General features: G+C 46.1%; 6 protein-coding genes across 9 annotated transcripts; 2 read left to right on the top strand and 4 right to left on the bottom strand.

Annotated features, from left to right (window-relative positions):
- The first annotated feature begins 228 nt into the window (after positions 1 to 228).
- Positions 229 to 4,192, top strand: LOC119557893 (DNA-binding protein K10). Its single transcript, XM_037870897.1, has 2 exons — positions 229 to 1,601; positions 2,495 to 4,192. Exons 1-2 carry the CDS (start codon positions 390 to 392, stop codon positions 2,588 to 2,590), a joined length of 1,308 nt encoding a protein of 435 aa, XP_037726825.1. The 5' UTR covers positions 229 to 389; the 3' UTR covers positions 2,591 to 4,192.
- Positions 4,193 to 4,358: 166 nt separating this feature from the next.
- Positions 4,359 to 5,799, top strand: LOC119557894 (odorant receptor 2a). Its single transcript, XM_037870898.1, has 2 exons — positions 4,359 to 5,519; positions 5,584 to 5,799. Exons 1-2 carry the CDS (start codon positions 4,383 to 4,385, stop codon positions 5,632 to 5,634), a joined length of 1,188 nt encoding a protein of 395 aa, XP_037726826.1. The 5' UTR covers positions 4,359 to 4,382; the 3' UTR covers positions 5,635 to 5,799.
- Positions 5,800 to 5,806: 7 nt separating this feature from the next.
- LOC119557892 (protein crooked neck) lies at positions 5,807 to 8,275 on the bottom strand. Its single transcript, XM_037870896.1, has 2 exons — positions 8,117 to 8,275; positions 5,807 to 8,049 (listed from the first exon to the last, which is right to left on the bottom strand). Exons 1-2 carry the CDS (start codon positions 8,150 to 8,152, stop codon positions 5,977 to 5,979), a joined length of 2,109 nt encoding a protein of 702 aa, XP_037726824.1. The 5' UTR covers positions 8,153 to 8,275; the 3' UTR covers positions 5,807 to 5,976.
- A 297-nt stretch (positions 8,276 to 8,572) lies between these two features.
- On the bottom strand, positions 8,573 to 10,772 carry LOC119557895 (alpha-tocopherol transfer protein-like). 2 transcript variants are annotated; one of them, XM_037870899.1, is made up of 6 exons: positions 10,404 to 10,772; positions 9,849 to 10,008; positions 9,590 to 9,680; positions 9,228 to 9,530; positions 8,942 to 9,078; positions 8,573 to 8,883 (listed from the first exon to the last, which is right to left on the bottom strand). In XM_037870899.1, exons 1-6 carry the CDS (start codon positions 10,561 to 10,563, stop codon positions 8,802 to 8,804), a joined length of 933 nt encoding a protein of 310 aa, XP_037726827.1. In that variant the 5' UTR covers positions 10,564 to 10,772; the 3' UTR covers positions 8,573 to 8,801. The 2 variants fall into 2 exon arrangements, with proteins under 2 accessions (XP_037726827.1, XP_037726828.1); XM_037870900.1 differs by having other exon boundaries at positions 9,590 to 9,671; positions 10,404 to 10,756.
- Positions 10,773 to 11,223: 451 nt separating this feature from the next.
- On the bottom strand, positions 11,224 to 12,922 carry LOC119557896 (alpha-tocopherol transfer protein-like). Its single transcript, XM_037870901.1, has 6 exons — positions 12,741 to 12,922; positions 12,268 to 12,427; positions 12,125 to 12,206; positions 11,732 to 12,064; positions 11,538 to 11,674; positions 11,224 to 11,483 (listed from the first exon to the last, which is right to left on the bottom strand). Exons 1-6 carry the CDS (start codon positions 12,877 to 12,879, stop codon positions 11,414 to 11,416), a joined length of 921 nt encoding a protein of 306 aa, XP_037726829.1. The 5' UTR covers positions 12,880 to 12,922; the 3' UTR covers positions 11,224 to 11,413.
- A 697-nt stretch (positions 12,923 to 13,619) lies between these two features.
- Positions 13,620 to 19,773, bottom strand: LOC119557891 (UNC93-like protein). Of its 3 annotated transcripts, none has more exons than XM_037870895.1 (5): positions 19,610 to 19,773; positions 18,071 to 18,509; positions 17,394 to 17,771; positions 15,302 to 16,637; positions 13,620 to 15,230 (listed from the first exon to the last, which is right to left on the bottom strand). In XM_037870895.1, exons 2-5 carry the CDS (start codon positions 18,215 to 18,217, stop codon positions 14,869 to 14,871), a joined length of 2,223 nt encoding a protein of 740 aa, XP_037726823.1. In that variant the 5' UTR covers positions 18,218 to 18,509; positions 19,610 to 19,773; the 3' UTR covers positions 13,620 to 14,868. The 3 variants fall into 3 exon arrangements, with proteins under 3 accessions (XP_037726823.1, XP_037726820.1, XP_037726821.1); XM_037870892.1 differs by having other exon boundaries at positions 15,302 to 16,640; positions 19,610 to 19,771; XM_037870893.1 differs by lacking the exon at positions 19,610 to 19,773 and adding an exon at positions 19,539 to 19,553 and having other exon boundaries at positions 15,302 to 16,640.
- Positions 19,774 to 19,966: the final 193 nt, after the last annotated feature.

The following is a 19,966-nucleotide window of genomic DNA, read 5'->3' as shown; positions in this document are numbered from 1 at the left end:
TGGCTTATTTAGTAAAATAAAATGGATTGAAGACTTACACAAACCTAGAACTTGCTGTAACTTTGCCAGGAAAAGTGGAATAAAAGTGTTAAGTGTTTAATTTTTATTTAAATATTAATTTTAAATTTTAAATATTAATGGAATACTCATGTTCTTAATATTTTTTTACATTCCACTCTTTTTTTAAATGGTGGACAAACAATCGATGTCATCGCCAGCGATTGTTGCAACTGTAATGTTATCGGCTTGACGGCACTGGAATCGGATTTTTCTATAGATTTTTTTTTTAACAAAATAAGCGTGTATTTTTTAGAGTCGTTCGCTGTATGTGTGTCGTCTCTTTCCTTGAATCCTGATCTCTTCAGTTGCACTGTGGTCCGCTCCCCGCAATGGTGTCCAAGAACCAATTCCAGCCGAACCGGCTGCAGGCGCAGCAGTACCCGCAGCAAATGCAGCAACCGCAGTACCAGCAGCAGCAGCAAAGCCCGCATCCGCAGCAGCAGCGCAACAACCAGAACAACAATATGAACAACAGTAACCAAAATCCCCGGGCAGCTGCAGCTCCATACAGGAAACCCTTCCGTCCGGGCAACAATGCCCCCGGAGGACCAGGGGGCAACGGAAATGGGAATGGGAATGGGAACAATGGCAATGGCAATGGCAACAACCAGATGATGTTCTCCTCCAGCCAGATGCCCAGCGATCCCCTGTACATCGACTTCAACAGTCCGGCACCGGGAAACAAACAAATTCAAGGGGACGGCCTGAAGAAGAAGCCCATGAAGGGCATTAAACAATCAATCAATCCGAACCAGCAGCAGGGCAAGATGAACAGCCCGAACAACAAGCAGATGAACCAGCAGCAGCCCTTCAATAACCCAATGAACGGAGCCGGTGGCGACTGGCAGCGCTTTCCGGGAAACAATCCGAACCTGAATCGCGGTGGCTTCAATGGTTTCCAGCGTGGGCCACCGCCGAACCGTCCGCCGGGACGCCACATGATGGGTCCACCAATGGGTCCCATGGGCCCCGGAGGACCACGTGGACCTGGCCCCATGGGTCCCGGAGGACCTTACCCGCAGATGCCTTTCCAGCCGCCGATGCCCGGGATGCGTGGCCCTGGGCCCATGGGACCCATGGGTGGACCACCGCCGCCGCCGCCACCGCACTTCCTGCGGCGCAATGGACCCGGTCCAGGTCCAGGTCCCATGATGGGCGGCCCGCCGCCCATGCACATGATGGGTCCACGGATGCCGCCGCGCGGCATGCCCCCGATTGGACCCTTCGGCGGACCTATGAACATGAACGGCGGCCGGATCACGAAGCCCAACCCCAAGCTGATCAAGCAGGCGCTCAAGGGAAAGAGCAGCATTAAGACGTTAAAGAACCTGATAAATCAGTATCCCATCGACAAGCCCTGGGTCACGGACGAGATACGCAGCGAGCACGACAAGAAGGTGGACATCGAGAATCGGTTGAAGGGCCACAAGGACGACGAACTCTTTGCCCAGTACAAGGGACAGCGCGACAAGTTTGTGGGTCTCTACGAGGCGGCACGGGAGGAGTATCTCAAGCAGGAGGCAGCCAGCGTCAAGGCCAAGGTGAGCATATAGTGCATTCACAGAGACCCCTCTTTCCCCCGGAACAGAACAGGTGTCCCATCTTAAAGTATCTCCCCAGGGTTGCACATCGATTCCGGGTACAGTTTCGTTGCGGTTCGAACTGGAATCGATTTGAAACCCTGATTCGATCCATCGTAACCCCCAACCCGACCCCCTTTGTTGCGTTTGCCAGGTAGGAGGAAATGAGAGGACGGGCAAGCAGGGCGAGCGAGAAAGTGAGCCGCAACCTGCTGCACTGCCTCCCGTAAGCCTGGAGTCTTTGGGCAGCAGGTTACGACCACACCGAGTTTCACCTTCGGTTCCCTTGGCACCAATATAAATCCGCAAAAGAGAAATATCTTTTTGGCATTTGTACATATGTATAGGTAAACAAAAATATTTAGAACTGCAATCTAAGTCAATTATAATATTAAACACAATTTATGTAGACAAAATCTTGCATACATGGTTGCCACTTTGTATTAAATTTGTAAAAACGTATATTCATATGTTGCTTTCCAAGTGGCAGTCGTAGTTGCAACGTCTAATGCACTCTTAATAACTTAATATCCTTACTTGATTTATAAATACTTATCTATCAAACGAGCCTCAGTATTCAAACCTAGTATTGTTTTCATTTTCACTTTTGGCTGGCATTTGAAATGCTAATTTAATAGTTCATAGTCCAACTTCTTAAACTCATAAGAAATTGGAAATTTGACTTTGATAAGGTAAACTATTTATACTACATTTAAGTTCACTAATGAAATTTTGCAAGTTTCCTTGGAAATCGCAAAATTCATTCGATTCGAAAACGAGAACCGACCTGAGGAGCTCTATTTACACACTTTAAAAAGAAGAAACCGTTGGCAATACTCGTATTTCTTTTGCAGGATGCCAAGTCAGACAAAGACATAAACGCAATTTCAAATCAGAGCGCCGCCCCTCAGGCCGAAGACGCTAAAGATGCAACAATTCCAAATCCCTAGGCAGCCAATGCAACCGAAACCGAATACCGAATCAAATCGAATCGAACCGAATCAAGATCAGGTCGACTCACAGAACAGAAACTAAAACTAAAACTAAAACTATAACTAAAACGTAAAACAAATGCAGCAATTTAAACCTAAAACTAAATCTAAATCTAAAGAAAAACAAAGAAAAGCGAGCAAGAGCAAGAGTCTGACAATTGAAGACGTATAAAACTCAAGACCCCGACTCGATATCGGATCGGATATACTATACACACCCTCCTCGCGAGGAGGTGCTTTTGTCACACGTTGCTTTTGCGACTGAGAACTGAGCTTAATAATGATAATATTGAAACAAAATACAATATGATCCCAGCGATGATTGTGCGGGAGAAGTTCTAATGATAAAGATTATGATAATGAATAACGCATAACGATTCACTTGTCTAACGATGATTGTTAATTGTGACCGTAACGTAAAGTAGAGTATTGAAATGTAACCGTAACGTAACAGTTTCCTTATTCGGAAAAAAATCCTTTCTTCAATTTTAAGATGCAGCAATATCAATTATTTGAACACAATGTTATAAACCCCTAGCTACATATATATATATATGCATATATATTGAGATATATATAATTAATATTTCATATTCGCTGCCCGGGTGCTTGAGACGCAACAATATTGGATCGGAGAGACCGGACTCCAAGCACCCGGGCAAAAATCCCTCTGTAAGCCTTGGATTGCACCGCTTGATTGTATTTTTAAATTAATTCTTAAAAACTACAAGTTAAGATCACTCTGTGAACGTGTTCTCGATGGTGTGCATCTACGGATTTGTTTTTGTGTTCTTTTTCCCTGACCCTTGACCCAGACCTTACCTTCCCTTGCTCCCCACCTGTAGTAGAATTATAATGCCTAGATCTTGAGGACCTAGATCCACCTGACAAGTGACCTCAAAGAGAAAAAAGGAAGTAACTGGAGGGCCCATAGTATAAACTTTAAAATAGCACAAATTTATAAACCAGTTAACAGCATATCCTTAGTATTCATTTTCTGGCTTTGGGATTAAGAGATCAACCAGGAGGGATTCTTTGAGCACATATTTGCGCGATCAAGAGGCCATAGGAAAAAAATCTCTGCTCAACCTCTGCCGGCACACGTACAGCGTGGAACAGCAGTCGCTGCCCCGTGCAAGTACTCACAAAAATAAAAGACAGAATGTCATTGCTTTACGCTCACTTTAATCTCCTTTAAAGCCATTAATATAGCACCAACCAATCAGTTAACAGCAATCAATTAGCAATAACTTAACTGACCTTTGGGTCAGAAGAGTAACAATTAATTCTAAGGCACAGTTTATAAACCTCTGGTTAAGGTTCAACATAGCATTTAACACGGTTAAACCTTATTGGATTTTACAATATAGTTCATGTAATCAGGTAGCTAAATAACAAAATTGTCAATAGGGATTATTAAGTAAAAATATGTAAAAATACGCCAGTTTGACCTTGCTTGTCAGGTGCTTTTGGTCCTGACCGTTAGTCGATACCATATAAACACTCCCCACCTCCCATATCCCCCCACAAGAATGAAGAATACTGCAGAATAAAGAAAGATTTCCAACAAAAAACAAATGGCTCGGCTAAAACTTTTTATGGGGCATCATTACGTAGGCCCATGGTTATTTTTCCCAGCCACTTAACCCAAAAGTTGGGCCAACAAGTCATGTAATAGCGCAATCACAGGTAATCACAGGAGTATAAATGGTAAAGGACACCTAGGGTCGTCCCAAAAGTGAGCTGGATTATGGCAAAGCAGGAGGAACCCCAACTGGACACCCATAGTGGTGTATATTACCACTGGCGCGTTTGGGAGCTCACTGGACTGATGCGTCCACCGGGGATTTCCCGCTTGGCTTACCGCGTGTACGCCGTAGTGATCAATTTGGTAGTAACCTTGCTTTTCCCCTGTAGCCTGTTGGCCAGGCTGTTGTTCACCACCAACATGGCCGGAATGTGCGAGAACCTAACCATTACGATCACAGATATTGTGGCCAATTTGAAGTTTGCGAATGTATATATGGTAAAGTCACAGCTATACGAGATTCGCTCGCTCCTGAGGCTCATGGATGCTCGGGCCAGGCGAATAGGAGATCCCGAAGAGCTGCGCGCTTTAAGAAGGGAAGTGTACATTGCCCGAGGCAGCTTTCGCGTCTTTGCCCGGATCTTTGTATTCGGCACCGCTTTAAGTTGCTTCCGGTTGGTCATTCGTCCGGATCGGGAACTCCTGTATCCGGCCTGGTTCGGTGTGGACTGGATGCACTCCACCAGAAACTATGTGTTCATCAATCTGTACCAGCTCTTCGGACTGGCCGTGCAGGCCGTCCAAAACTGTGCCAGTGACTCCTATCCGCCTGCGTTTCTCTGCCTTCTCACGGGTCACATGCGTGCCTTGGAGCTGAGGGTGCGTCGGATTGGCTTTAGGGCGGAGGACCTGACGGGCGATGACGATTCCTGGCGGGAGGAGGCCTACGAGGAGCTGGTCGAGTGCATCCGTGACCTGATGCGGGTCCATCGGCTGAGGAAGATCATCCAGCGCATTCTTTCGGTGCCCTGCATGGCCCAGTTCGCCTGCTCAGCCACTGTCCAGTGCACCGTGGCCATGCATTTCCTTTACATGGCGGATGACAACGACCTGACCGCCATGATCATGTCGATTGTCTTCTTCACGGCCGTGACTTTGGAGGTGTTTGTCATTTGCTTTTTTGGAGAGAGGATGAGGACGCAGAGCGAGGCGCTGTGTGATGCCTTCTACGCATGCAACTGGATGGACCAGCTGCCCAAGTTCAAGCGCGCGCTGCTCCTTACAATCGCCAGAACCCAAAGACCTTCACTCATCTTTGCAGGCAACCACATAGCTCTGTCGATGGAGACATTCGATCAGGTGTGGCTTTATATCCCTATGTACCCTTTAATTTGTACAACTACATATTTCAACTTGATTTCAGGTCATTAGGTTTACCTACTCCGCCTTCACTTTGTTGCTCCGGGCCAGATAAGATGGACGAGTTTCAAGCTATAACATGTATGTAGGGATTTACGGATCCTTTACAAATTATATTAGAGTAGTAAACTCAATTTTTTAAAAGCGTAGAATTGACATATAACCTCTTTAAAGAATTATATAATGATTGTAGCACTGTTGAAACAGTTAAACAAATTAAATGCACATTAAAAATGTCAATATGGTGTTTTATTTAATTGGTTTCTCCTTGCATGGGCAAACATAAAGTAAATTTCTGCGGTGTTGGGTCAAAAAAAGAAAAGTCCTCCAAAAAATTATGGTTTGCTTTGTTCAAAAGTGAAAGACTTTAATGCGAAATGGAATAACTTGTTTCCCGTCAGTCACATTCAGCCGTCGTTTCCGCTGGAGCTGGATCTGCTGCAGGCTCTGGTTCGGCTGCAATGGCTGGAACTGGCGCTTCGTCCTCCGTGACGTCTTTATGCTTCTTCCACATCTTCGCGGCGGCCAGCAGCTTGAGATTTGGTCGCGCCATCTCGTCCTCGGGGAAGATGTAATCGAAGACCTCCTCCCATCCCTCTTCGACGCCATCGTCCGAGACGATCTTCTGTCGCTTCTTGATGCGCCGAGGCATCTTGTCCATTACCTTTTGCAGCGCCAGCGAGTCAGACGCGTCGCGTTCAAAGTCGCGCCAAGCCTCCAAAAGCAGGACCCGTGATTCTTTGTCGCCCAGCTGGCGCAACATCTCGTTGGCCCGCTCGTATATTCTCCTGGCCAGCCGCACGTTTAGCTCCGCATCCTGCCCACTGTCGCCGTGGCTGAGGCCCATCTCGAACTTGGCAAACGACATCCACACCTTAACATGCTGCGTGCGCTCGAGGAGTCGCTCGTACAGTTGCCTGGCCAACTCAGTTTCGCCCAGGGCCACTTCGAAGTCGATGTACGCTTTCCACAAGAGCTCCGGCATGTCAAGACGCGACTGCTGCACCGCCAGCTCGAAAATTGCCCTCGCCCGCTCCGTGTCGCCCAGAAGATTCTCCAGCTCGGCAAATTTCATCCAGGTGACGCAGTTCTCCGGACCAAACTCCAGAAACTTCTCGTAAAGCAGGCGGCAGCGCTCAAACTCGCGCAGCTGTATCTCCAGATCAATGTAACCCCTGAAGAGCTTATCCCTGGGACACATGCCGATGGCCAGCCCAAGGGCTTTGCGTGCTCGCTGAAGCTCCTTGCAGCGGATCTCGAATTGGGCGTAGAGGAGCCACAGCTTGCTGAAGGTGAACTGCTTATGGGGTATCAGCTCCAAGCAGGTCTTGTAGATCTGTCGCGTGCGTTCCGCATCCTCCGCCTCCAGTTCCTCGTACAGAGCATAGTTTATCCACAGGTAGATGTAGCGCCGCCAGAAGTTCTTCTCGTTGGCGGGCGGCACATTGGAGATGGCACGCTCGTAGGTCTCGCGGATCTGATCCCGCTCGCCCTCTGCTTCAATCAAACGTAGGTAATCGAACCAGGCATCGTAGTTTGTGGGGTTGGCGGCCACCTCCTGCTCGTACTGGTACTTGCGCTTGGACACGATAACATCCTCGATTCCCGCCCTATCACCGTACTTTTTCTCGTGTATCGTGTAGGCCTTGAACAGCTCCTGTGTGCGTTCCTTGGGTAGGTGGTCTAGCGCGTACTTGTAGATGATGCGCGCCCTGTCGTGCTCCTTTTGACCTTCCTCGAAACGGGCGAAGGCGATGAACAGCCGTTCCTCGATATACTCGTCCCCAAAGAACTCTACGGCCCGCTCGAAGACTCGCCGCGAGCCATGGATAAACCCGTGCGACTCCTCGAAGCGGGCGAACTTTATCCAGTTCTTCACGTCCGGGTGCACATAGACAAACCGCTCGTACACCTCGCGTGCCCGGTCAATCTCCTTGTAGCGCAGCTCGAAGTTGACGTAGGTTTGCCACGCCTGCTCCTCCGGCTGCCACTCCATCCATCGCTCAAACACTTGTCGCGCCCCGGCCACATTCTCCAGCATCTCCTCCATGTAGGTGTACTTGTACCAAAACTGGTTGACCCGCGGCATAATCGTCACCGCCCGGTCCCACAGATTACGGGCATGGTTGACCTGCTTGTTCTTCATCTCCATCTCGGCGTACTTCAGCCAGAGGGTAACGTTGCGGTGCTCATTGTCCAGCGCCCGCTCCCAAATGGAACGTGCCCTCTGTATCTCCTGCTGTTGCTCCTCCCACTGGGCGTACTTGATCCAATGGCTGACCACCATGCGGTTCTTGCGGAGATTGTCCTCGAAGGTCTTGCGCTTCCGCTGCTGGTAGTCCGCCAATTCGGCGGGATCGGAAATCTTCTGCTTCGGCGGCGGCGGCAGGATCTCCAAATCCCGCTCCTTGGCCTCGCGGAGCAACTGCTCCGCCGTAATCTGCACCTCCGCCGGCGCCTTGTTCTTCACCTGGTGAAATTTTGGATTGGATTAGTTGGATTGGTGGGTTCGGCACGATGTCCACATCCACACTCACCTTGGCCACCTTGGGCATCTTCTGTGGACGCTCCATGGCTGAAATCTGCTGTGCGCGCTCTCGACTTAACCAACTAACAGGTTATTTACTAAAATTAAATTTAATTCGCAAAAAATAAATAATGCCACCAATAATGTGTTACGATAACGATGACCGTATTTCGATAGTTTCTCGTTTAAAGTGTTTCCACTGCCGCCATTGGGTGTCATTTTTTGAGAGTGCGAAAACGTCATTATCGTGAGAAGTAGCTGAATTTTTATTTGAAAATATTTTATGGCTACAAATCAATAAATATATTACGATCCTATTAATAACATTTGGGACGTAATTAAACCCTTATATGTTCTTCCAAAACAATTGTTTGTGCTACTTTAGGTCGAAAATAAAAAATATAGATAGGAGATAGCAAGTTTATTTTTTCAATTTCCTTGACCAATTTTAACATACAAATTAGCCTAAGTAATTACAATAAGAGCTTTATTTAAGAGACGAAATGCCGCAGGAACCATTTACGTACACAGGCACATATATTAAGTCTATCTGGAGTGTTACAGAAATCTCTTCCAACCACTTTGGGTTGAAATTGAACCGTACATCAATACGAAATTCAACCGCCTTTGGTTGGAAAAGATTACCAATTCAACCCCATATGAAAAAAAAATACCGGGCCATTATGCCCTGTCAATCACTTGAAAAATCTCCACGAGCTGCCGTTACGCTTCTCCGGTTTCTCCACCACCCAGTGCTTGGGGTCCATTAGATAGTCGCTATAAAAAGGCAATGGGGCATTACTAAATGCTCCTGACATGCAGATTGGAAGCCTACCGATGGTCAGCCAAGCTCTTTTGGGTCTGGGTCCGCAGTGTTTCCAAGGATCCAGCATTTCCGCCATATTCCTCTGGCAGCATCTCCTGCGGCACAAATTCATACAAAGTATCAATGCTCACCGTGTGAAAGCGGATCTGAAAAATATTAAAAAATTATGAGGTCTTTATACAAAATATATTATCGAAATGAAAATAAAAACACGTCTAAGATAATACAGAGATAGATCCGTGAATTGGAACTTTATTATTTCCATGTCTACGATTATATACCAATAAAAACCCACCAGTTTGAAAACCTCTTCGCTGATGAAGGGCTTCACCACACTGACGATTCGATCCAAGTAAGATGGACAGTTGATCATGTGGATGGCGCGCAGGCGCACGGGATAGGCCAGCTGGAGGAACTTGATGTAGGCGCGTAGAGTGCTGATCGTCAGTCGCGAAATGTGCCGCATAGTAGTGCCCTTCATGTCGAAAATCTGCACCTCCCCATCGGATAAAACATCCGGATTTTCGGCATCATCCGGCGTCACAAAACGACAATCGCTGACCATGAAGAATGCGCGTGTGTCCTCCGTATGGTGCATCTGCGGATAAGATTTGTGTGGAGTGCAGGCCTCTATACCACAGTGGAAGAACTACTCACCTTGGTGGCCTCAAATTCCCGGAAACAGTATAGGGATACCTTGCATTTGTCCGGCGTTATACCCGGGAGCGGTAGAATGTTACTGAAAAATCTTTGAGGGTTAGAAATATAAAGGGAAAACTATTTCTAAAATTGCTAACGTTAAAAAAATATGATAAAAAACGAGTAAAGATCTGCTGTACAGAGATGGAAAAACAAAAATTTGATATTAACAAAACTAGAATCTCAAAAAACTTTAAGAATTCGAAAAAGGACTCACGCATAATCAAAGGTGCGCTTGCTGTCCGCGTCTAGAGGATCCCTCTTGATAAAGAGATGCGGATGCCGGTTGCGCAGGGCGTAGTTCACCTCGATGAGATTCTGGGTCTCCGCCAAGTCCCCAAACATGCACTGGTAGAAGCGCCGGAGCAACAGGGGCTCTAAAAATACAATAATAATCTTAAATGCTGCCAAAGTTCCATAGGTCAAAACAAACATTTTTCAAGAAAAACTAATTTAAGAAATTAAATTAATGGTATATTTTTTGATGGTTCTCATAAGGGGTACGCTTTATATTAGATTATAAACTTAGTGTAGAAGACACATTAGTAGATTTTTTATTGGGAAAGTTGTATTTAGGAAGCTTGACTGTTTGATATCGCTTGTTTATATACACTGCAATGCAGTGACGTAAGGCGGCGAGTGGGTCGGCCTACTAACGACCTCATTATGGGGAGGTGGGTGGTTGGCGATGGATTTGGATGGGCAGTGGGTGGTGTTGACCGGCCGAACGGATGTGCGATTCCCAAACGGTCTTTGGGGGCCTTTCGCTTACCAATCTCCTTGGGCAGCTTGTCATTTTGCTGGAACCACACGAGCAGCTCCTTGAGATCCCGCTCCCGTTTGCGTTGCAGCTGTTCCGCCGCAATGCTTTCACGTTGCAGTTGCTCCTCCGTACCGCTCGCGTCCGTCTCTCTCCCACTTATGCGGCTCATTGGTGCTATGGCCTGGATATCGATTACTTCGGCGCTATTTCACCTGCTGTTTTTATCGCCAATCGGACACTAATATCGCTTTCGAATCACTTCCAAAAATCACTCTTTCGAATCGCTTTTGAACCGTTGAACCGCCGTGTTTGAAGACAGGCGAACAACTGACTGGAGCGACTCCCATCGATTTCGCTCATCGATTTAGTTTTTGAATATTCAATGCTATTGCGTCTGCGATTAAAAACACGTAATTCATAATTGCTTTTGTGCCGTCGTTTGGACGACGCTTAATAGTGCCTAAATACGTTCCGGCCCAGCTTCTGGATCTGCCTAATCACCTGGTCGTGCGCCGCATCCAAATTCCATTGTCAAACACGACTCAATTTTTGCTTCATTTGAACAAAAAATAAAAGGTTTCTTTTTACTGGCAAAATAATATTTCCAAAAATGAATTTTTCTAATATTGTTCAGCAAGCAAGTAAAACAAAATTTTTTCTATATGAAATGTAATCACTTTTTTTATGAAGTAATAATAGTAATAATTATTTACGAATAGAAGAAAGTCCATCAACATCTTTTTTTGGGTGTAATAAAATCTCATCAAATATAATTAATATAATTTATTGGTATATCAAGCCCCTTACATGGCAAAAGGAAAAAAATTACTTATCATAAATATATAAAAATATTTATAAATTCTGCATTGAGGGCAGCTACATTCTTTTGAATCGCCAAACTGAGCTTAAAAACCCTGTAGGTATATAGTTCTGGGACTTCCCCGGCTAATCGAAAGCCTCGCGCTTTCTTGATCACATTTGAAATTATATCACGTGGAAGTTATCAGAATATCGTAAGATTAGAACCAGGACCATCGGCTCTTGCTCTGGGAAGCCACTTTCCAATAACGCTCGTCGCTCAAATAGGCACTATTCCAAGAAATCTTCGTTATTATGTTCTATAATATTATTTTCTATACTTACGTTTTGTCCTTGATAGACTGAACGCCCCGGGCCTTGAGTTCCGCTATAGAGCCAGCCTTACCTCCATACTCCTCCGGCAACATGTCCCTGGGCACTTCCTTATAGAGGCTTTCCAGACCCTCTGTATGGTACTTGATCTGTAAATAAATTCCAATAGGTGATGCAAATGAAATATAATGTGTATTCTGTGTTACCATATTCCGAACCTCCTCCCTCAGGAAGGGGGACATCATGGAGATGAGCCTGTCCAGGTAAGAGGGACAATTGATAACGTGCATGGCCTGAAGACGAGAAGGATAGGCCTCTTGAAGGAACTTCATGTAAATACGCAGCACAAAAATGGAAACGTAGGCCAGGTGACGTATAGTATAGCCCTCAATATCCACGATTTGTACGTCGCCTTTCGCAATATCCGCTTCGTCCAGTACGTAATCCTTTCCGCTTTCAGTCCCTCGCTCCACATCCGGCATAGTGAATCGCGCATCACTCATCATAAAGAAGATTTTAGTCTCTTCCACGGAATTTCGCTATTAAAATATGGTTTTTCGAGATGAAATATAAATGGGCTACAAAGGTACAAGACCCACCGTATGTGGATCTAGATCGGCCATGCGAAAGAAGAGCAGCTTATTTCCCTGCGGCGTAATTCCGGGTAGTATCAAAAGATCCCTGAAAGGTGAAAGATTATTAGATATGTGGGTTACTATTGAATACTTTATATTTTACTTACGATACCCGCAGGCCCTTGGCGGTCATCTCGTCCTCCATATTGCGATCCATAAACAGATGCGGATGTTTATTCCGCATACTGTAGTTGAGCTCCACCAGAGATTTGGTGCGTTCTACATCAAATGCCATGCACTTAAGGAATCGTAGCATAACTATCGGCTCTAAAAGAACGAGGCAGTTGTATGAGTATTATATTCATTTTGCAGAAAATTCAGAAAAGATTAATTTTACTTGTAATATACCCAACAAAAGGAAATGACTATTAGGAGGAAGAATATACTTCAAAACGATAATCCATATAGATATCTCTATAGAGATTATTCCGTGCACTTGAACTTTGCTACTGCACAGTTACAAGGTTAATGGATCGTTAGCCATATCAGGTTATTGCGCGCCCATTAAATCTGTCTCGCACTTGACTGGTTAACAATCGAAGCGAAACATATTTGGGTTCGATTCTCCTGACTTACTTACCGATCTTTTCGGGCAGATTGGGATTGCCCTCGAACCAGGCGACCAGCTCCGCTAGCTTGTCGCTCCATTCAGCGGATGAGGAGGTTGACTGGGGGGCGGACTCTTTATCCCCTTTTTGTTTATCTTCATCTTTATCCATTGGGACAAACGAACGCGTCTGTCTGGGCCCGCAAAAAGCCACTAACTAAGCAAATAACTTAGCTAAGTACACCAATTGATAAAGCTAACAAGCTCGCACACATACCCATAGAATATATAGTCATTGCTCGCTCCGATCGGCGAGAATAAAAGCTCCGCACTATGGGGCGAATAGAACAAAAACCTTGCCAAAATGTTTCCTTAAAGATTTTTAATTTTGTAAAATTGAAACTTTGAAATCATCTGGATTCTGCATACAAATAAAAAAGAATAAGTAGTTTGTGATGATTATTCCAAGGACCACGCTTCAAAATAGAATTTTAGCCAATAAGAAAAATTAACATTTTTATAGCTTCTTGTTTGTAAATGTATCTATTGAAACTATAAGATTAAAATTCCAAAAACCAAGTTAAAATAAGAAAAATATTGGGAAAACTGGACATCTATGAGTAATTTATTTATATTTTTTAATAAAAAATGATATTTTTAAAGTAAGTTATAAAAAAACTTACTAAAATATTCCACTTAATGATGTTTTTTTTTTACATATTTTATTGCCTATAGCAATATCCAATAAAAAATTGGTCGCCGTCGGGCTCCGCTGATTTAAGGCAGGCTTTTGGCTTTTTCGCCCCACTGTGCTCCACTGCAAAAGCTTACCAGACCCAGTGTTTGTAATCAAGCTAAGACCCAAGCGATTTTAATTGCTTTATTAGAACCCAAGACGAACCGAACCAGCAATACACTTGTTTTGGATTGTTTATTAGATCTGGAGATGGACACCTACAATATACAATACACATCCAATACACGTATAACTCGATCCTATCGTTTTTGACTTCTCGTCTCCCCCGCTTTAACTCGTTTGCGATTTGCTTTATTCAATATTCAGATGGAACCGCCGCTAAGAAAAAAATATATACTATGCCTATGTGTATATATAGTATATGGCTAGCAACATACATGCAATACTTAGCCCGATGTATGAAATCGTCAGCGGTCACAAAATGGTTATTCTCAAAATTCTCAAAATGTTAACATTGTTGTTTTTAGACCTTAGACCTTAGGATTTCACCTTGTTATCATAACAGTTAGCAGTGGCTTTATCTGAATCGGGATAGGTATACCGTCTACCTGTGGGTAGGTGAAAGTGGAGGGTCTCGAAACCTACATAATGCACATAACACCGATTAAACACATACATAACATACATTAATTCTGGACCGGATCGAATCGGTTCGGTTTGAGAATTGCAAATTGGAGTTTCGAATTGAATAAACGACGTACGCTTAGGTGTTTACTTTATGAAATACACACTGATGGCAGAAAAACCTTTTAGGGCAAAACACATACATATCTAGATACAGAAATTGATATCGTATCGTCTCAGATCGGATATACATACGCGTACATATATAACGCTCTACATGCTACATTACATGCTTATTGTGGCTCGTAAAGCTCTTCTCCCCCTTCTCATTGTTTCTTTCTATTTGATAGATAAGTTATAGACATGGAACAACATTACTGGCACTGGCAAATGCTACGAATTGAGAATGCACCCATATCGAAAGAAACCCTTCTGTATATGGGTATATATCAATCTTATGAACTAGTCTTATACTCTAGGCCAGCGGACAGAAGTCAAGAACCGATTGGATTTATCGGTTACTGGAATATATCAGTTTAAGCTCCTCGATCTTTATAGTTTCGCTACCAACATGTTTGATGTTTATGGATCCACGATATCTCTGCCTATACCTATACTGTATCCCTAATCCGTATCCCACGACTTCTGCCCGCAGAGCTTCAAGTGTAGCTGGCGTCGCTTGACATTTGTCTCTCGTTCAATACTGACGGGTTGCGATTGGAGGAGATCCGGCTGCGGCTGTGTATCCGCATCCGAATCCGTGTCCGGAACATGTCACATGGTATGCGTCCGGGCCACAACATCCCGTCGCATCCGTCGGGACTAGCTGAAGATGCTGCGTCATAAGCTGACGAGCGTCGCCTTGCGCTGCGCCTCCAAACGGATCTCCAGGGTGGCATATGGCGGCACACTGATCACCAGGAGCACGACCAGGGCAATGATCTTCATGGATTCGCAAAGGAAGCCATGTCCGGCAAAGGTCAGGCCCAGGCCCAGGAATCGAAGGGCCAGCAGGGGCGCCTGAACCTCCGTCACATGGCCGGCATGGTTGAGGGTGACCAGTGAGAGCAGAAGGGTCTCCCACATCCCATTGCAGGCGCCCCACGAGGCGGCAATTACGTAGAACAGGGCACTGTCGTCGCTCGAGGGCTTCCAACTGGACAGGGCCAGCAGCAGGCAGGAGTGAAAGAAGAAGCCGGCCACTGAAAAAGGCAACCAGGCAATTAGAACTCCGTCAGGAATTGTACCCCCCTCCGCTAATAATAATACTCACAAATCACGACGATCCTCTTGACATGCCTCAAAAGCATGCTCAGGGTGCAGGAAACGATGAGCTGCATGAGACCCATGCCGATCAGGGCGCCGGCAATCATTCCGATGCCCAGGGAGCAGGTGACGAAGGCCCTCAGGAAGTCGCCCAACATGTAGGCCTGTTCCGTGCCCACAAAATAGGCCAAGGGACCGGCGAACAGCAGGGTATCCGTGATGCTCACATCCCTCAAACGTTCCGGTCGCGATGAGCCCGAGGCCTGGACCTTGTCCACCATTATCACCAGGGATAGGACCAAGGATATCACCGCGAAGAGGACATACAGCCAGAGCAGCGATTGTCCAGCCACCCGGGGCTCGCTTTCGATGAAACCAGCATAGATGGAACTGGGTATGGAGCTGCCATTGGCCCATCCCCCTGCCAATAGGGATTGCACCCTCAGGGGACACATGTCCGCGCCACAGATCCTGTCACCATGCTCGTTCCTATTGTAGAAATCCCTCAATTGCGGTGGCCAACTCTCGTTCCCATAGTAGACCAGTCCCGAGCAATCGCCCGTAAAGTCACCATCACTACAGGCCAACAAAATGGAGGCCAGCAGAGCTCCACCGATGAGTCCCAGGTCCTGGGAAACCCTGAACCACCTGGCCAGACGTCTCACCTTCTGTTCCCGATTGCAGAACATCTTGTGCTCTTCGTGCAAAACATCCACCGCCGCCTGGGACTGCTGGGACTCACAGGAGCAGCTCAGCTTCCCGCCAAAGTGGACGATCAGAGACGCTTTGGAGCCAGCTGATCCGCTCATGGTCACGCCGAGCAGCAAATAGGCCGGTAGAAGGGTGTAAATGGAGGCGTACAGATGCGAGAGGAGGAACAGAACCACCGCCATGTAGTTGGCCACCAAAAGGGGCCCATAACCAAATCGTTTCATCAGTCGAATGCTGGGCAGGCTCATCCCAGCGGCCACCAGGAATAGAGCACTGAGCAGAAGGGATCCAATCTCGGGGCCAAGGGGCAACCACTGCTCCCGATGGTGCCACACCGCATTGGAGCCTTGCAGCGCTATCACCGGCAGCAGGACGCAGTTCATCAGTCCGTGGGCCAGGCTTAAGAAACTGAACTGACGCCACACCTTCTGCCTCACATGGGCAGGCACCTTGTGCCGGCAATTCCGGTTATTCAGCGTTATCAGCCGCCGGATGGAGGTGGCCCCAATGGAGCTGTTTATCGACTCCCGACGACGCGAGGCAGCCAGAGCAGCCTGCACCTGGTACGAAGATACCGGATTTATGCGATGCGACCGGGTCGAAATGGGCGAGGGCGAGTATGTTGCCAAGTGCTGCTGGAAATTGTAGACAAAATATAGAAAATATGATTAGGAAAAATGCAGTCAGGTGAGCCAAACTCATCGATTCAATCTTGAGATTTTTAAAATCAAGTCTTCTTACTACTTTAAAAACCAAATCAAGACTACTTAAATCTCTATTTCACAACCTTTTCATCTTAATCTCATAAAAACAAACGTTAGAGTATTTTCCTCTTGATTATAAGAACGTTACTTCTTGAATATGAAAGAAAAACGTTCTATTTTGGTCTTCACTAGCGCTTTAAATCTGTCAGGAATCAACAACGCCACACAGCTTTTAATGACGTCAAGGGGAATTCACATATTCCCGGAATAAACAAGGATGCAGGGATTAAAACAGGATTAAAATAGCGTGCCAGCCAGAAACCATGGGCTTCAATTACAGCTGAATGGGTGGAATGGGGGGCCAGGTTCGACTTAATTACTTGTTGTGCAACTGGGAAAGATAATCCATTTGCAAGCTCTGACATTTGGCCACCCTCCACCCACTGCTAACCACTAACCAGTAACCACTAACCACCTCTTTTGACGGCATTGAGCCACAAGATGGACAAGTGAGCAAGGCAACAGAGAGCTCTGCCTCAATGTCCATTACCTAGTGTTGCACTCTGATTCTATTAATAGGTGACAGGCGCCCTTGCTGCCACACATTAAAAAAATATATATATATTTTGAACAACAAATTGATACCCCTTTTGTCCATTTTCTTAGTTAGTATTATGCACTCACCTCCATCATCTGCTCGTCCCAGACGTTCTGGGCTCCGCCAGAACTGCGGGTCCGGAGCACTCGATGCCTGGTGGTCAGCGAATGGCGGTGCTGATGGTGCTGGTGGTGCTGATGCTGATGGTGGTGCGAGTGTGGGGCATACTTTTTGCCCATTCCGAGCAAAGCAAAGCCACTGGTGGCCACGGGAGCACCCGTACTGTTCGCCATCCCAGATCCTGTAACCTGGTTTGCCTGGTTCTGCGATTTACCGGAATTCGTTCCATTGCCAATGGGAAGCTCTCCGTTTCCGGTGGCCGTTCCACCGGCTGCATTGAGGCTCAAGGATCCTCCTCCGCCAATCCCCAGACCAGCCATTATATAAGCATTATACGAGGATTGCTATTGGGGGTTTACACAAATATATATCGTTAATAATTATCATAATAAAGATCTTCGCAATTCTGTTAGGCAAAAGAAATGGAAATAGAAACTTCGGCTAAGTTTATATATTACGGAAGAACCCTATCTTTATTAAGCTTTGCTAATAATTAACAATAACTTCTTAAAAAACCAAAGTTATGTAGGTATATGTGCATAGTTAGCACTACTATTCCAGTATCTAACATGGTCACCTCTTTTGAATCGCTTTTATCGACTGTTATGATATCGATAACCACATCCGGAGGATCGTTACTCACCTTGCGCTGCTGAGCGAAGACGGAGAGTCGCTCTCGCTCCCGACTGGTGTCGCGGGCCCGCTGCTCCAGCAACAGCTCGTACTCCCGCCGCTTCTCCCGCTTGCGCTCCGCCTCCTCCAGCTCGTGAAGATTTGGCAGACTGCCCATTTCCGGCGATTGTTGCCAACTAATCGTTACTTATCGCCGTGGAGTTATGTGGATTTGGATACTAGGGCCGCACCGATTCCAGAACTGGCATCGCTCCAAAAAGGCGAACTCATGCCGCTCCTCCACTGACATGCCATGCCAATCCAGTCTGAAAATTATTGTCCTTCCTGCGTGGGCGGGTTCATTGTAACTGCCGCCGAACTGCCACGCCCCCCCACAAATCTGTTTTTTAAATGTACATAAACGTTGCTTGCAATGCAAATAAAGTTCCAATGCAGTGTGTGTGGGATGCCTGTGAAATGGAAACCGGAAATGAAAAAAAATCCTAGGGGTATCGAATGGTATCGCCATCTATCGGTTGCTTATTGAGTTGTCACCTGCACCTGCAAAACTGTCACCCACGCACACAAGCACACACATACTCATGCTTTTAGCACACATCCGCTGGGCGTACATGCATTGCATACCTTTGTGGGCCATGGGAATACGCTACATACATTCCCTTACCGTTCGTTACTCACGTTTTTCTGGCACATATGCACATCCACATGCGGGGTCGAAATCATAGTTCTTGTAATGAAAATACATTAATTGGATCTTCTAAGAATTAGGTTTCCTTTTTCTTGGAAATAAAATTGTCCCAAGTCCCCCAACCTAATCTAGCTTTTCAAGCTAACCCCTTTTAAAAACTTGCAATGGTCAGCCAAGGTAAGCCTTCTTTGATGGCCTGGTTCACCTTGTGCCTAATCCGCTTATGCCAATTAGCAGGAGCTGCTAGCATTGCAACCGCGAGTGTAGTTCCCATGGCCGAAGAAATTTCGCACACACACACACACCCTCACAGTGACACAAAATCATCAGGTATGTCCATTTCGAGTTATCTACACATGAGCAGGCGTAGAGCCCCAGGGTCAGGTATTCCGGAGTAGGTATATGTACATACATCCCAGGACAGGACGAGATCGGGGGTCCTTGTAGGGTAGCAAGGGCCAAAGACAATGGCCCAACACTTTGCAGCTCATAATCAACTCATAAACAGACTTGCCACTAGCACCCAAAACACCCAAAACACCCTAAGCCCCCCTCACACCCACGAAATAAACTCCTATTGAGGCGCAGTTTTGGGCCCACGCCCCTGGGGGGGGGGGGGGTAGAAAAGGAGGGGAAGGGAGCGAGGTAGGAGATAAAAAATGCAAAAAGGACCGATGAAAAACGTATATGAATATTTAAAAACCAAACAAAGAGCACAGAAAAGCACCCACATTAACCAGAACCAGCACACCCAACCTCTTAATGCTCTCTTAAAACCCTCTTAACGTACATATACAAATATATCATATCATATCCTCAATGAGAATCCCAGTTCACATAAAAATAAACCCCATTAATTACTTTGAAGTTTTCGTAGAACTTATATGCACTTTGAATGGGGTCGAAAAATTGTTTGTAAATCTCTAAACAAGCCAGCACTTTTAGCCACTCAACACACTGCACAAAAACACCGCCGCACGCGAACTGCTCCAGAAACACACTGAAAAGCTGGCAGGGATTACGGGCAGGCGATTCTGAGTCCGCTGCTGAAATTGTTGTCATCTCGTGCCTTCGACAGCATCTCGCATCTCGCATCCCCGACATGCGCACTGGCCCCACGAAAACGAAAGCCCCGGTCGATTTGGGGAGGGGATGGCTGGCTGCACCGCCACAAAAACGATACCATCCGATATAACATCTTCGGAAAAACAAACCCCT

Source organism: Drosophila subpulchrella, chromosome X (genome assembly GCF_014743375.2).
Source record: "Drosophila subpulchrella strain 33 F10 #4 breed RU33 chromosome X, RU_Dsub_v1.1 Primary Assembly, whole genome shotgun sequence".
NCBI classification, from domain to species: Eukaryota; Metazoa; Arthropoda; class Insecta; order Diptera; family Drosophilidae; genus Drosophila; species Drosophila subpulchrella.
This window is presented reverse-complemented; position numbering and strand designations above follow the sequence as displayed.